Source organism: Acomys minous, assembly GCF_964271855.1.
Source record: "Acomys minous genome assembly, chromosome: 14".
NCBI lineage: Eukaryota > Metazoa > Chordata > Mammalia > Rodentia > Muridae > Acomys > Acomys minous.
Genome location: NC_140496.1, coordinates 4,323,839 through 4,340,815, shown reverse-complemented (window position 1 = coordinate 4,340,815; position 16,977 = coordinate 4,323,839). Strand labels below are relative to the sequence as shown.

At 52.9% G+C, this 16,977-nt stretch overlaps 1 protein-coding gene across 1 annotated transcript in view; it reads left to right on the top strand.

Moving 5' to 3' along the window:
- Positions 1 to 16,977, top strand: part of GALNT2 (polypeptide N-acetylgalactosaminyltransferase 2) — a 115,266-nt gene that overhangs the window by 82,545 nt on the left and 15,744 nt on the right. Inside the window, exons 4-9 of the mRNA XM_084755961.1 lie at positions 6,026 to 6,124; positions 6,306 to 6,373; positions 6,579 to 6,644; positions 13,151 to 13,272; positions 14,939 to 15,026; positions 16,395 to 16,482. Of these exons, the coding sequence (XP_084612087.1) occupies positions 6,026 to 6,124; positions 6,306 to 6,373; positions 6,579 to 6,644; positions 13,151 to 13,272; positions 14,939 to 15,026; positions 16,395 to 16,482 (531 nt within the window). The remainder of the gene's footprint in view (positions 1 to 6,025; positions 6,125 to 6,305; positions 6,374 to 6,578; positions 6,645 to 13,150; positions 13,273 to 14,938; positions 15,027 to 16,394; positions 16,483 to 16,977) is intronic.

Below are 16,977 nucleotides of genomic sequence, written 5' to 3'. Positions count from 1 at the left end.
GAGGAACCGAATCAGAGCCTGCCTTCAGGGCCGTGCCTTCGTGTCCCCACTCTGTGCGTGTGCGTTTTTGTTCAACTTGGATTGGCCAGAGGTAATGCAGCTTCCTTAATTATTCTCCACTTTATTTTTTTTTAAGATTTATTTATTTATTATTATGTATACAGAGTTCTGCCTGCATGTACACCTGCAGGCCTAAGGAGGGCATCAGATCACATTATAGATGGTTGTGAGCCACCATGTGATTGCTGGGAATTGAACTCATGACCTCTGGAAGAGCAGTGAGTGCTCTTAACCCCTGAGCTGTCTCTCCAGCCCTATTCTTCACTTGATTTTTTGAGGCACGGTCTGTCACTTAGCCTGCAGCTCACTGATTTGTGTAGGCTAGCCAGCTCTGGAGCCTGGAGGATCTGCCTGTGTCCATGCTCTGCCCTCCTGTGTGGGGACATAGACTCTGGGGACTGACCTCAGGCTCCGGTCCTTGTGTGGAAGCCCTTTACCGACTGAGCCATACTCCCAGCCTCCGTGTCGTCTTCCTCACACGTGTTCTAGCTGTGTTTAACATGTTTTAGAGTACCCAGAACCGTGGTGCACAGTACTCCTCGTACAGCAGCCTGGCTGGTTGCGCTGGAAACCTTGGTCCTCCTGGCATCCCCACGTGACAGGATGTGATGTCATCACAGGGTTCTGCATATTTCTAAGAGCATCTAACCGACTTTGGTGTTGTGATCTGGCATTTGGGAAGAATGTGTTCATGGTTATACCATTAGCAACATAAACTTATCCGTGTGTATCAGCTTCCTTCTGCCACCTGATTTAGCCTGCATGGCACTAGTAGGCTGCTTTTGTTTTGTTTTTGCACTGTATTGGTGGTTGAGCCAGGGCTTGCAAGCACTCTGCCACTGAGCCACATCCCCAGCCCTGTTTTCACTTTTCACTGTAAGCGGAGCCCAGTAGCTCTCAGTTCTGTAGCTTAGGCCCTGCCATTTATTCTGCTGTGTGCCTGTTTGGGTCTTCTGCTACTTTTCATCTCAGCGCCATTTTACCTTGAGTCTCTTTCTGTCCCTGTAACAGAGTTCCCGAGGCTTGTGGTTCCGGGGTGGGGGGGCTGAGGGGTGGGGGGCTACATCCAGCCTGGAGCCAGTTTATCTCAGGACAGAAGGCAGCCATGCGGGAGAAGTGGGCCGGGCTCCCGTGCTCCCGCCTCCTCCTCCCTCTAGACTTCATGGATCTGAGCCCGCCTCCGGCTTTCTTGCCGCTCTCTCTGTCACCCTCTTTAACACTCTTTGCTTTATTGTCCCCTGCAGTTGGTTAACAAAGTTTGTTTTCTACTCGTAACTCAGTTAGTTGCCATTTTTAGCAGAAGTAGTAATTAGGCAAGTACTGGTTTAATGGTATGACTAAACTGTGCCTGTTTTTAATGGGGAGCACATACGCTTTTCTCTGCCCCACCCACTTTTTGTTTTGTTCGATATGTTGGATTAGATGGATGGTTATAATTATCTTAATTTTTGCGATTTTATTAAATTGTATGTGTATGGCTTTTGGCCTGCACATGTGTCTGTGTGCTGCTGGAGGCCTGACATCAGATGCCCTGAGACTGGAGGTTCATGTGGCTGTGGGTTGTCAGCCGTCATGTGGGTCCTGGGAATTGAACCACAGTCGTGGGGAGAGCAGCCAGGGCTCCTAATCAGGGAGTCGTCTCTCCGGCTTCCTGCAGTCATCTCCGAAGAGGTTTTTATTTGGGGAAATTTATTTTATATGTCTCTTGCAGAGGACCAAGTTTCATTCCCAGCATCCACATCATGTGGCTCAGCAGAGCTCCAGGGAATCTGATACGCTTTTGTAGCCTCTGAGGGCCCCACACATACACTTGCACTCATGTCATTAAAATGTTCATTTGCACAGTGTTAGTGCGCTCAGCTTAAGCTACACGGCTGTCACATGGTTCTATGCTTCCTCCTGTTTCGTACCCCAGCCTATTTTATTACTTCTTTACGGGTTTAAGATGTTACTACATCCTTTCGATTTATTTGTATGTACGCGTACACACAATGATAATGCGTGTGTGGAAATCAGAGACAGCCTGCAGGAGGTGGCGCTCTTCCTGTACTGCAGGCTTGGTGGTGAGCGCCATCACCTGAGCCATGTCCCAGGCTTGGTGGTGAGCGCCATCACCTGAGCCATGTCCCAGGCTTGGTGGTGAGCGCCTTCACCTGAGACGCGGCCCTGGTTGCTCCCAGGTTCTCTAGGCTGGAGCGGGATGCGCGCCTCAGCACTGGCGTGCTTAGGAACCCTTTGCTTTCCTGAGATGACGGTCGCCACGTGGAAACACCGTTCGCAGAACACAGGGTAGAGTCACTGAAGCTGTGTTCTCCTTGCATGCGCGGTGTGTGTCGCTGCCTATGAATACCACAGAGAGGCAGTTGTGGTATGGGGATGCTTGGTGGGAAGGAGACACTTTACCGCCTTGTTGAGCAGGAAGTCTTGAAGTGGCCACCGGAACCTGCGCCTTGGCCTGGGAACACTCCAGCTTCCCTCAGCCCTGCCCCAAGCGTGTGGGTTTCTGCCTCATCTTTAACAGTGTGGTTACGAGAAGGTTGTCACAGCTCCACGCACCATGGTCATTTCCAGACCAGCCACCAGGGGTTAGAAATGGGCTTCCTCATTGGCTCTCTTCTCCGATCCAGAAGCTGGTCTGTCCTGAAAGCTTCCAGGGCTCGCTGCTATAGTCCCTGGGCTAGACCTCAGCCGCCGCTGCTGCTGACCCAGGAGCAAGTGAGCTTTTCTCAGGCTCACCCCCCCAGATCAGAGTCCATAGGCGTGGAGTGTAGATACCCAGAGGCCCCAGTGCGGCAGAGGTGAGGACTGCACAGAAGTACAACTGTTGGTGTTTAGGAGCCCGGGCCCAGCTAGGTGTTACTGTGACTTGCCACTTTATCACCAAAGGGAGGGTGGTCTTCCCCAAGCCTCAAATGCTCGGCACTCATGGGCGGGGCCTGAAGAAATGGGGTAGTGAGGGTGTCCTGTTCACAGTATGGGTGGACAGCCTTCTGCTTCACAGATACCTCCACACACCCAGCAGTTAAGTGCCTGTCTGTCCTTCCTCTTTGAAAACAGAGGGACCAACACAGCCTGCAGTTGCCAGCTGATCTATTTGCCAAACAAGCCACACACAGAACATCGAGGGCCCCTGCGGTCAGGCAGTTCCCAGCCCACCTGCTGGGCAGACGGCTTGGTCGTGCCCATGAGCTCCATGTAGGGAGGTAACTGCTCCTGCTGTGAGGCCCTGGCGTGTGGCCTGGAGGAGACAGGCAGAGGAGAGAAAGTAAGCCGCTCTCCCGAGCATAGAGTCTGTCCCTGAGAGTCAGCTGTAGCTTCGATTTGCTGTTGCAGAAAGTAACATAGAGAGGGCGAAAAGCCATAGAAAGCCAGAGCTGTGGCCTGGAGAAGCAGGATTCTTCTGGAATTCTTTATAGCTAAACTGAGGACTTTCTTTTCTTTCTTTCTTTCTTTCTTTCTTTCTTTCTTTCTTTCTTTCTTTCTTTTTAATCTTTCAGTTTTACTTTTTTAGGTTCCATACATGAACATTGTATTTATGTAGTTTCCCTAGCCCCCTCCACTGCCCCCTTCAAATCCATGGCCTCTTTCTCTTTAATTATTATTGTTTTACACGCACGCACGCACACACACACACAGGAATGTATATATACCACCTTCTGAGTCTATATGATGTTGCTCCTGTCTCTCTGTGTGTGTGTGTGTGTGTGTGTGTGTGTTGTTTTATCTTAGGTGTCTGGTTTGTCAAGTCACCATTTTAATGGACAGGAAGCTTCCAGAATAACTCTGTCAGTCCCAAGTCTTTGGAGCCTCGAGTGAGGAGGACTGATGTGGGTGTCTGCAGATGTGTCTGTGAGAAGAGAACCCGGATGCAGCCTTCTCGTGCTGCCTGCTGCTCAGTCCTGCGTGGCAGGGAGGAAACGCACCCTACAGCTGCCACCCTGGCTCACAAGGGCTAAGCAAGACCCTTTAAATGCAAAAGCCATTGCTTTCTTTTTAAAGAGATTCTCCTGGGGCCCCATCTTGGTTGAGTGTGAGGCTTATCTGGATTTGTGCAAAGTCACTCCAACCCATGGGGTGTGAGATCCTTGGATCCGATGCCTCATGAATATGTAAAGGGATTTTAATAAGCCGCTGGGAAGCAGCAGCCTGCTTGTTCCAGAGCCCTAGGAGACTTCCAAAGGGAGCTGAGCTTCCTGCAGAGAAGGGAACATGAGAGAACAGGGCGTGGTTGGATGGGCCCACAGCCCGCCGCTTTGAGAGTTAATATGCTGCCCCGTGTTTCCTGCATTCCCACTCTGCCCTGTAGGTCCCACTGAGCCTCCTAACCCAGATCTGCTGGTTCAGTTGGTCACTCCTGCTGCTCTAAGTGGGGACCTGGCTGCAGCGGGGTGCCTCGAAGCTCGGAGCCCTGCCTCCTGTGGCATTACCTCTTGACAGTGGCAACATCATTAGTAATTTGTCTACAGCTGAAACTTTGCAGGTTCTTCTTCTCTCTAACTCCCTGCTAAGTTTTTTAGTTTGCTTGTCCATGAAGGCCCATCAACAGCAAGATCAGGTGCTAACTGCAGAAATCCGTCCCCACTCCCCACAAACAACTATTACACCATTTTTTGTGATTAATTAAAAGGAACTTACTACAATGACTAAAATTAGCCAGCGACGCCCCATGTGTAGTCGCAGCCTAATTGCTGTGTAATCACATTGCTCTTCTCCTTACGCTCAGACTGCCAGGTCTGAGCTCGTTTTGTTGGGCCTGGGGAAGCACACAGCACGAGCGCAAGGCTTAGAGCCTGACCTCTCAGCATCTCTGCTGGTGCCCAGCTGCCGTGCGCCAGCATCCACTGCCCAATCCAGCGGTTGAGTGCTGAGCCATGGCTGAGCTCCAGGGCTCTTTCCAAATCCATGTCCTTTTCCCACTGACTGGGGGAGCTGATGATGGAGCTGCAGGGTAAACTGAGTCTTCGGTGTGTGGGGCCGTAGAAGGCTCTGTCACCGAAGAGATGACAAGTATGGGTATGGGGGATGGTCAGCTTGGGAGATACAGGTTCCCCACTCGGTTCAGCACACCTCTCCACTGTGCTGCACCCACCACTGCGTTTCCTCTCGCTCTGGTGTTAGTGGCACAGTGTCAGTGATGTCACTACTGGTAACTCTGGACTCCAGCTGCACTCTGACACTTCTGACAGATTCCCAAGGCTCTGACAAGTCCCTCGCCCTCCCAGCGGGATTGTGTGAAGACTCTGGGACAGCTCTGTGCCAGCGTCCCCAGACTGGACCGGAAGGAGTTCTGCTGAGTTGCATCCTCCTTGCTGTGTATTTTGACCACATGACACTTGATGGTCTTCAGCCAAGGCCCAGAAGAGGCGGAGTGTCCTTAAAACTGGCCTTCAGTGACTCAAGTGAGAGGCATCTGTAGCAGCAAACACAGAGGTCCAGAGCCACTCACCATCTTTGCAGGCCTAGGTCCTTACAGCCCTGTGCCTGAGATAGTCCTAACGTGCCTGCCTACCTGCCAGTCCTGCCTCCACGAACACAGCCCACTCCTCTGTCATAGGTTCCTCGGAGGAGGCTGGGCAGGCAGTGTGAAGGACAGGTGTAGTGGGACTGTGGGAGCCAATCACCCAAGCGGCTTGTGCCCGTTACAGGGAATGCAGTGACGTCGCTCTCCCAGAAATGACAGCTGAGAGCTGAGGCAGGCGTGTGGCTGAGGTGTGTCTGCCTGAAGGTGGGAGGGCTTCACGTGTGTCATATGTGTTACACGTCTGTTCTCAGTTTATGCAGCTGGCGGAGCTCCCTTGTCTGTAAGCAGAACCTGGCTGTGTCTTCCGCTTCCGTTGTGTTGCGCCGATGCCAGACCACCCCCAGCTGGCAGGCTGACTACTGTAGCCTTTTGGCCTTGCAGCCCACCCTGCTTGTCAGTCAGGGGTCATCCATTGCTCACAGGGCGGTCTTCCTTTTTCCTCAGGTGTCAGCGCAAGCAGTGGCGGGTAGACCTGCCAGCCACCAGCGTGGTGATCACGTTTCACAATGAAGCCAGGTCGGCCCTGCTGCGGACGGTGGTCAGGTGAGGCCAACAGACATCTCGAAGTGTCTCACAGGAAGTGTCTGGGGCACCTGACACCAGCTGCCAAGCATGAGGCTTGGGTAGCTGTTGCCTCCTCTAGCTGAGGCTGGGAGCCTAAGGGGAGAGGAGGCCCCGAGCAGAGCTCTCCCCTACAAGGCTCCGTCCCTCTGTCTTTCCTCAGTGTCCTGAAGAGGAGCCCACCGCATCTCATCAAGGAGATCATCCTGGTGGATGACTACAGCAATGACCGTGAGCTTCACCTCAGCGGCCTTCCTGCTCCAGGGTGTCTGGGAGGAGTGACCTAATGCAGTCTGGGTGGAGCAGACACCTAGGGCAGGAGAGAGATGTCCTCAGAGACCCCAGGGGAAGAGCTTCCCATAGGTGACCAAGTGTGTGGCCTTGTGGCCTAGAGCCTGTGTAGACTCACCAGTCTCTGTCTCTCCTCTCTCCTTAGCTGAGGACGGGGCCCTCTTGGGGAAAATCGAGAAGGTAAGGGTCCTCAGGAACGACCGGCGAGAAGGTAAGGAGGTCCCTTTCTTGTGCCTTTTTGAGATGGTGTGTGTGAGTTATTTTTCTCATTGGTATAACAAATGCAGTTTAAAGAAGGAAGTGTTTATTTGGGGTCATAGTTCGAGGGATGCAGTCTACCATGGGGGCAGGAATGTGAGGCAGTTGATCACAGTGGGCCTTCAACAAGCAGACACACAGTGGGCCCGCAGCAAGCAGACACACAGTGGGCCTGCAGCAAGCTGACTGAGACGAGCACTGGTGCTCAGCTCACTTCTTAGGCAGTCCAGGACTCCGGCCCATGAGATGCTGCCACCCACTTTTGACCTAATCTTAGAAAATTCTTCTTAGACATACCCAGAGGTATGTTTCCATGGTGATTCTGAGTCCTGTCAGATTGACAGTCGAGATTGACCGTCACAAGCTTGCGATACGCCACTCTTGCTTCAGAAGGAAGAAAAAATGGTTTGTTCTGAGTCAAACACAAGTGCCATGGCCTAGAAACACGGAACCAGGATTGTCCTGAGGGACAGCTGCTGTGGAAGTCACAGCGCACTGTCATGTGTCATTTACCAGGTATCGTGGTGGGGCCATTAATTAGACATTTGCAGGAGAGCCAGGGAGCCTCTGCTGTGGGTGCAGATGCAGTCTTGGTGGATAGCAGTGGTCTGTCCCCTGAAGACCCGGCGCTCATGGGATGCTTGGTACTAAGCTTAGACAGGCCAGAGGGCTGAGAGCTGGCTCAGCAGTTAAGAGCACTGGCTGCTCTTCCAGAAGACCCACGTTCAAGTCCCAGCACCCACATGACAGCTCAAAGCTTTCTGCAACCACAAGTTTCAGGGGATCCAACATTCTATTCTGGTCTCCTCAGGTAGAATGCACATGTTGCATATACATACATACACACATACATACATACATACATACATACATACATACATACAGTAATGCCCATGCATATAAAATTAAAATTTAGTAAAAACAGGAGAAGCCAATGGCTTGTGATCTGCAACACTGAAACTTGCCAGTGAGCCAGTTGGTGTGGCCTCTACACAGACAGGTTTCTTGGGGGATTCCCGTTCCATCCACTTTTCCTGGCCCAGCAGTACCTCAGCTGAGCGGCAGCTGGCTGTCTCCTTCGCTCCAGCAGAGCCGCCCGGGAGCCCTGTCCCAGTGGATGCAGGAAGGACAGACACAGCTTAACTAACTGGGACGAGCGTTTTCAAACCACATTTGTATTCACACATGTGGAAAGTTGGCTTCTGTCTCTCCCTCACACGCAGCTTGACGGCGAGGGCTTGAGATAGCATTAAGACTTAGCCACAAGGAGCGCAGCGCCTCCATGCTCCAGGCGTGCCGCATAATCATAGATACAAGTATGACAGCCTGCTGAAGGAGAACCATCCCTAGCGGGGAGAGAGCTGTCACGTCATGTTGATGTGACTTTGCAAATGCCAGCCCGTCACCAGCTGTCATTCTCATCTACGTGGGCAGTTACGGAAAAGACTGCAGGGTCTGGAAGCTTCTCAGGGCGTCTCAGGTGTGCTGCTGTCGGGGCTCACCCTCCAGAATTAGAGTGATGACATTCTTGTCACTCCACCGTGTGAGGCTGACATGGACCCAGGAGTGGCATTTGTGCCCCTTAGTCAGTGCAGACTCTGCTCTTCCAAGTCCCCATGTGCAGCTCCAGTCATGGCAGGAAGGCATTCTTGCAGGAACCTTTTTTTTTAAACTTACTGTGTGTGGGTGTTTTTTCTTGCATGTGTGTCTCTACACTACATTCAAGCTTGGTGCCTGCAGAGGCCAGAAAAGGGTGTCAGATCTCTTGGAGCTGGACTTAAAGACAGTTGTGAGCAACCATGTGGGTGCTGCAAATCAAACCCAGAATCTCTGGAAAAACAGCCAGTGCTCTTAACTGCTGAGCCAGCTGTCCAGCCCAGCAACAATCTGTTTGTTTGTTTGTTTGTTTGGTTGGTTGGTTGGTTGGTTTTTTGAGACAGGGTTTCTCTGTGTAGCCCTGGCTGTCCTGGACTTGCTTTGTAGACCAGGCTGGCCTCGAACTCACAGAGATCCACCTGCATGCACCACCACACCCGGCATAATCTTTTTTTTTTTTAATATTTAAATATTTGTATGTGTGCACGTCTGTGTGTGAGTTGTCATATGTGTGCAGACGCCCATGAGGACTGGAAAGAGGCATCGGATCCCCAGGAGCTGGAGTCACAGAGGGGTGGGTGCCAGGAACCAAACACAGGGCTTCCGGGGGAGCAGTGAATGCGCTTAACCACTAACCCTTAAAAAATAAAAATAACACATAAAAAAGCATGCATTTATTAAACACTTAACATGCGATTTGCACTGCACTAGAGACTAGAGGCTTATGTGAGGTTATTATTCCTGCCCTTGGGGAGCTTGCATTTTAGTTTTGGAAATAAATACGAGTGTGCAGCTCTAAAGCTGCTGCTAGAAGTTACGGGGCAGCACATTAGTAAGTGCGCAGTGGCATCAGGCAGAGAGGGCTCCTCCAGGAAGCACAAAGGAAGCGAGGCTCTGCGGAGACAACAGGCTTCAGCTGGGGCCGAAGAATACTGGAAGCAAAAAAACTCACAAGAAAGGCAAGGGCTTGGCGTTGTAAGCAACAGCAGCCTCACTGGACTCTAACCAGCCCTGTGGCCAAGCCCACTGCTACCCAGACCCGGTCAGCCACACCACACAGACGGTGAAGCCTCACACCCTGAGCAGGCCTGCTGCAGGGCTCCCGTCAGCCCCTGAGGCCCGCTGAGGCCGCGCGAGCCAGCGAGCAACTGATGGGAAAAGGTCAGCAAAGGCTAAGAAAAGCTCAGGTGTTCCCTCAGGAAGAGCTGCACCTCTGCTGTGCCGGGTGGTGAATGCAGAAGCCAGACCCATGTGTGACAGCTGTGTGTGTACGCTGACCTCACGCCCCATGTGTGAACCATGGCACAGATGACTCAATTAGCAACAGAGGATGTGGTCCCGAGGAGCCACATCTATAGGTTCTCTAAGGAAAACACACAAACTCAGGTCATGACAGCTGGCATTGACGCTACTGTCCTTAAGCCCTGAGTATCTCTTGTCTTCCCTCCCCTTCCCTCCCCCTCCCCTCCCCTCCTCTCCCCTCCCCTGCTCATGTACCATTGCACACAGTGCAAGGTTAAAAATCTTTTATCTTTTAAAGAAAAGAGGTGGGCTACGGGACTCTGCCCCTAAGTCTGCTACTCCTGCCCCCCATATGTTCGCATTTCTGTGGGTGGTGGTTGCCCTTCAGCCCAGACAGTTCCTTTCAGGACTCTCCTCCCTCAGCTTCTTCATCAGAAGAATCTATTTCCTTTATCATTAGAGGGATCTTCTCAGCCCAGAGACTTGACTGTGAGTTTTTCCTTCAGCTCTTTAAAGTGTTGCAGTATCTACCTGTCTGTTTTTTCTTTCCTTTCTTTCTCTGTGTGTGTGGGTGGGTATGTGTGTATGTGTGAGACAGTGTGTATGTGTGTGGGTGTGGGTGTGTGTGTACCCTCAAAGTCCAGAAGATGATACAAGATTCCCTAGAGCTAATGTTACATGTGGTTGGAAGCTACCTGGTGTGGGTGCTAGGACCTGAACCCCAGTCTTCTGGAAGAGCAGAGAGTGCTTTTGGCCACTGAGCCGTTTTTCCAGCTGTTTTTCTTTCAGAGCATAGTCACAATGTATATTGCTGTCCCTTGCATGTGACAGTCGCTGGCACCAGCCGCCCTCCTGAATATTTGTTGGTGTCAGATTTGATCACCTCACCCTCATTTTTTATATATTTATCCTGCTTCAGGTTTGCCAAAATACCCTTGAATATGTGAGTTGATGTTTTCCACCAATTTAGAGGATGATGGGCCACGTGTGTCCAGGCGCGGCTCCCGTGTCATTCCTCAGTTCTGCCTGCACACGGCCACTTCGTAGCTCCCATAGACACTTAAGCCTTTGCTCCCATAGTTGTGTCTTCGTCTCCCTCCATCTGTTTCTGTTGACTGTCTTCAGGCGCCCTGGTCCTCCTGCCAGCTCTACTCTGCCCTGAGGGTCACTCAGTGAGTTCTTCATTGGAGGTGGGAATGCCCATTTGACTGTTACAGTTCCCATCTCTCGCTGAGATTCCCCCCCCCCCCCGCCCCCACGTTCACTCACGGAATCCATCGTTTCCTGTGAGTAACGTGGTAATAGCCGTTTTTAAATCTTAATGTTCTAATTCCAAATCAGAGTCATCTCAGGATGACTTTCAGTTGAGGTGTTTTTCTCCCTTGGGTGTGGTCCGCGTTCTCTGTGCTCCTGTCTGCTGGTGTTTCGTTGTATGATGGATGTTCTGAAGGTTCTATTAGAGATATTCTGAGTCGTTTCATTTTTCTACAGAGAATATTCGCCTTTGATACTCAGCGGAGTGCAGTTACTAGCTGTGTTCTTCACCTCTGAGAAAAAAATGCCTAGAAAAAGAAACGTAGGGAGGGAACTGTAGCTGGGCTTCCGACTGCATTGTTGGGTTCTTTTTCCTGCCTCCTGCACCATCCCATCCCCCCCCCCCCATAGGGAGGAGAGAAAGACGGTTAGAGGGGCAGCCAGCATTAGACTACTGCCTGCTGATGGGCTGTCGAGTTCTTGGGGCAAGTCTGATCTTCACGGCCAGGATTTTCTCCAACCAGCAAGCAGCAGTACAGCAGCAGGAGCAGCTGCCGCTCTAGGGGCTCTGCATTTACATCCCCTCTGAGGGGTCCCCAGAATTCCAAGCGTAAACCATCTGCAGCTGGCAAAATCACGCCCCTGCCAGAGCATTAGACAAATCATAGTCAGCTGCTGTGGACAACCTGCAGCAACCCCTATATCCCACAACCGACATTAAAACAAAACACATCCATACAACGTTTCTGTGTTTTTAAAGAAACCTAAATCCTCACCACAGGGAAAGGGTTATTGGCTCCTAGCTTCAGACTCTCAATCCGTGTCACTTGGTCCTGTCATTTGAGTCTGAGGTCAGGTCAAACACCACAGTGTAGAAGCTGTGGTGGAGCAGGGAAGAGGCAGGGTCTGCGGAGTTGTGCCCTTCTAGTGACCTGTTTCCTCCAGCTAAGCTCCACCTACTTCCTGCCACCAAGTGATGAGTCTGACTCACTGATAAGACTGACAGCCTTACAGTCCACTCACCTCTCGGCACCAGCAGCTGGGGACCAAGGCTTCAACATGTGAGCTTTTGTGGGGAGGGGGTGGGTTTAAAATCCCAGTCGTACAACGACAGAAGACACGGTCTTACATATGGCATAGGTGCCTCAACGTACTTCATTCAGGCAAGTGCATTTTGGGTAGATCTCTTACTCACAAAACGGTTGTGTTCTAATTGCCACCTTCTGTGATTTCTGTAGGGTAGAGGTGTTTTCCAAACTCGGTTTACTCAGCAAGGCTCAAATTCCAAACCCTGTGTCCACTGGTGTAGAGAGCCGCTGAGGGCTCGGCTCCTCTGGCCATGGCTGGTCGTGGGCTGCTCCGTTCCTGTGGCTACCTGAGCCAGGAGTTGGCGAAGGCTTCGGGGCCTTATCCCCAGACTGGGGCCTTTCTTACTCCCTTTCCAGGCACTCTAGAAGCCCTGCATTTGGTCCCCTGAAGCTGAAAGGGCTGCAGTCAGCAGACAGGAGGCTCTCTGGGAAGTGAGGGCAAGCCCACGCAGACCGGGGTCTCGCTCTGCCATTCCTGATTTCAAGCATTGAATCCCCTCAAGCTCTGCTTTCAGCGACTTCTGGGAGCCCCTTCAGTTGCCTTGTGTCCAGCCCCGCCGTTGTAGCTGGTACCTGAGCAAGGGCCTGCATGGCTTGCGCTTGGCAGTTCGTCTCTTTGCCCTGGCGTAGCATACAGCTGACAAGTCCTTGATAATTGAGTTTGCTCGTATAAAAAGGAACTTAAAACACTTGTCCTTGCTCATGTGAGGAACCACTTCCCGTCCAGGTGTGGAGTCTTTCCTGGGCTCAGGACACAGCTGATGATAAGACTCATGACCAAGTGCCTGTCACAACTGATCACAAGCTATGCAGGTAGAATGGGGCCAGAATGACCCTGATTTCGCATCACAGCCACACAGCTGGGTTTCGACTTGTCTCTGTTGTATGAAGACAGAGCTGTTTGCAGTGTAGCTGCAGGTGTTACGACCGCCAGACCTGGCACCATTAGCTCTGTGTGTGTGGAGTGACACAGTCCCTGTCGCAGCTAAGTAGGGAGCTGTGGCTGTGAGAGTGAGGTGATTGAGTCATTCTTTAGGTGGCTGATGAGGGTGATGACTTCCATTAGATGAAGGCCTTTCTTGGGGCAGCAGCCTTAGGAGAGCTGTCTCTCCCATCGTCGGTTGGACTGTTTGAATCTGCCCCAGTGACTGCACGGCAGTGCATCCCACCCACAGCTGATGCACAGCTTTTCTGTGACAGGGCGCAGGTGCCTCTGGCAGTGGCGGGCGGACTCCCAGGGTGCACTCTCCCCTTACACACTTGGAACTTATCTCCACAGGTCTGATGCGCTCTCGGGTCCGGGGTGCGGACGCTGCTCAGGCCAAGGTCCTGACCTTCCTGGACAGTCACTGCGAGTGCAACGAGCGATGGCTGGAGCCGCTGTTGGAGCGGGTTGCTGAGGTGAGCCTCAGTTGTGCTGAGGGTGTGCTGCACACCCTAGCTGTGGGTTTTCTTAACCCTGGGCAGGACATTTTCCTAGACATTTTCACAGTGTCCCATCAGTACAGAACAGTCACTTCACCAGTGGAAGACAGGTTCCGTGGAGCTGGCAGGAGCCTGGGAAGAGGAGGTGGCTAGTCACAGGGGCGTACACACACACACACACACACACACACACACACGAAGGTGTGCAGCTAGCTGGGTAGCATGTTGGTAGGCGCTGCATGTGGTGGGATGTCTGGGAGGACACAGTGATAGTCCTTTGGCCTGGTAAGGACAGACTAACTGCTCCAGGCCCACAAAGAGAAACAAACAGGCTACCACGGTGCCCTTGGTGGGCTTGTCAACATGATCCTTGACTGCACTTGGGCACATTCTGCCTTCTAGAAGGATCACCACCAGCGCTGTGTTTAGCCTGGGCTTGTTTTTCTTGCCTTCTGCCTTTCTTACTGACTTTCCTGCTGCTATGAGAAGTGCGTCCTTGGGGGCAGCAAGGAAACAAAGCACAGTGTACCGTAGCACAAGTAGCAGCAGCCAGCAAGTCACACATGCTAAGGGACCAGCAGCTGCCCGAAGGCCTGTCTGCCTCTTGCTGGGCTTGGATAGCACACCAGGTGCCTCCCCTCACCTGACAAGTGAGGAAACCGGGCTTCAGGGTCTTCAGTAACATCCAGGACCACACAGGTGGCAGCATTGCCATGCAGGCTCCGCTGAGCCCTTAGCTGGGCATCTGTGCCTCACCCCACCCCCACCCCCACCCCCCATCCCCCGAGCTGAGGAGGGAGCTGGCCAAAATGATGGGCTCGTGTGTGGTTCTTGTCAGCAGAAGGAGTATAAAAGCAGATCGGCCTCAGCCTTCCAGGGCCAGCCTGACAGGAGGCAGGGGTGGCCACAGAGAGTGCTGCTCTCTTCTCTGTGGCCCAAAGCTTGTTTCCCCACTACCCTGCATGCAGACAGGCAGACAGGGTAGACTCCAGCACCCTTGAAGAGTGGTGGTGAGCAGAGCTGGTCCTGTTGCTGAACTTCTAGGCCTTTCTTCAGCTAACAAGCATGCTCTAAGTAACTTGAGGACCACACTCTCATGAGCTGGGAGGTCCGAGGAGGTTGAAGGCCGTGTGCTTGTGCCCAGCAGAGTGGCACTGTGGCATGAACAGGAGGGTCAATGGAAGGCAGGCGTGGTTGGCAGAATCACAGGGGCGTTGAGTTAGGATCTGACAACTCCAGTCAGCTGTAGGAGGTGATGGTGGCCCCCGCATCTCATGCCACCTGCACCCAGAAGTCCTTCCTGGCTTTGTGGTGTAGGCACTTGAGCCATGAGTTCATTCCTGAGCAGCATCAGTGCAGGTCGTGAGAGGGTGACAGACACGGAGTGGTCGAGCTTAGTTCTCTGACACTGACATCTACCCACGTCCCTAATCAGGACTCGAGGCCACTGTACAGCCCGGGCCTGTGGCTGGGAGAAGAAGTAGAAGTGTCCAGTCATTAGCTGTCCCCTCTCATGCCACCACCGTGCCCATCGTGGGACCTGGTGTCTGAAGGGAAGGCCTGCTGGGGTGGCAGCTCTTGCTTTGCCGGGGGGGGGGGGGGGGTCCTAACAAGTATCTGTTCTTCCTTTGTCTCTGCTCAGGACAGGACTCGGGTAGTGTCCCCCATCATCGATGTCATTAACATGGACAACTTCCAGTACGTGGGTGCCTCTGCTGACCTCAAGGGCGGTAGGTGTCAACTGTCCACATGGTAGGTCTCTGACCACTGCTGTCCTACAGTCAGCAGTGACAGTAACAACGGAGTTCACACTGTAGTAGTGTGGTTTCTGATTGGCTGTGCTTTCCTGACAGACAACACCACCCCCACTGTCCACCCTTTTAGCCCATCCTCCCTCCCCTAGTAAAGCTAGGGGAATGTGTACGTGTGACGTCCCTGCAGATGGGAGCAGAGGAGCCTCTGCCCGCTGTGGGCAGCAAGAGGCAGGGCTTGAGACATGGAGCCGAGGACTTGCAGATGGGGCCTGGAACCTGTTGTTGTGTTCTCTGCATGCTCTAGCCTTCCTCTTGTAGCCAACATGCCTGGCCCGCTCGCTGCCCTGCCAGCCTACGCCCTGGAGTGCTGCCCAGCCTGCGCTCTGGAGTGGCCTCCTCACTGCCCACTCACCAGGCACCAGTCTCACCTTTGTGCTCAAGCTTGGCCTCTGGCCCTCCCCAGCCCCAGGACCACAGGCTGCTTCACCACGGGGTGGCCTTTGTGTGAATGGGCTAGTGTCACCTCTGGTCCCCTCCAGGAACCAAGAGAATCCTGTCCACGCTTCCCCTTTGTACTTAAGAGTTGTTGAGGTTCCAGTGCTTTGTGGGGGGGAGGAGGAGCAGGGCACTACATCACACAGCCCTGTGGCCTCCACGTTAGGGCCTCTCAGAGGTCCTGGTCCATGCCTGGAGAGCCGGGGGTCCCACGGAGGCACAGCCTGCCGCACTGTAGTTCTGGAAGCCTGCTGTGATTCCTCTAGCTCTGACTCGTCCCGGCGTCCCAGTTTTGTGTGCACAGCCCTTGTGGGTGCAATGGCATCACATCTCACATTTTTTCTTAACAAAATCCCAGCAGGCGTGGCGGCACATGTCTGCAGTCCTGGGAGCAGGGGGGAGCCGAGGCAGGAGGACGGCTACAAGTTAAAGAATGACCTGGGTTACCAAGCAGTACCCTATATCAAAATTTTAAAAAAGGTTAGAGCGGCAGGAAAGATGCTTGAGTGACCGTGACTCCTGCTCCAACACTCTTCTGTGAGCGCCACTGACACCTGAATCCATGTGTGCTTAACCACGCACAGACAGCTGTGTAGTTATGTGTTTTCAGAAGGAAACTCAGACCTCCGTTGGCTTTGGAGGTTGGGGAAGGTTTTCCCGTGCTCGTGCTCCGTACCCAGCCTGCCAGCCGTTCCCCTGGCCCCTCCCCCTCCGCCACCTCTTCATTTCGGTTGTTTGGTTGGTTGACAGTGAGCTCTGTCAACATGTGCTCAGCGTCAAGCTACTAGGGCGGGACAGCCAGGTCTGAGAGACTGTCTTCTCACTGCCATTTCTTTCCTGGGCCGGCAGGTTTTGACTGGAACTTGGTGTTCAAGTGGGATTACATGACGCCGGAGCAGAGGAGGTCCCGCCAGGGAAACCCAGTTGCCCCTATAAAGTAAGTGCAGGGATCCTGCCTGGTGGGGAGCCTCCAGGACACCAGCGGGGGAGAGGGGGGAGAGCTCTGTGCCTTCCAGGCCCCCTGGCCTCCTTTTTTTTTTTTTTAAGATTTACTTATTTATTATTACATATACCATGCTCTACCTGCATATACCCGTGCAGGCTAGAATAGGGCATCAGATCTCACTATAGATGGCTGTGAGCCACCATGTGGTTGCCGAGAATTGAACTCAGGACCTCTGGATGAACAGTCCAGTGCTCTTAACCTCTGAGCCATCTCTCCAGCCCCCCTGGCCTCCCTTTAAGGCCAGCGTATGCCACCAGGTCACACAGTGAGGGAACTGGAGGTCCTTTTCCTCAGTCACTTGCTTACAAGGAGTCTCTGCTGGTTTTGTGTTGCCCCCTGTTTATGCTGTAGTTTTTCCTGTCGCAGAGTGGAACTGTGTGCTGTGGCCTCGAGTGGTACTTCCACGGTTTGTGTAACTTGAGGGTC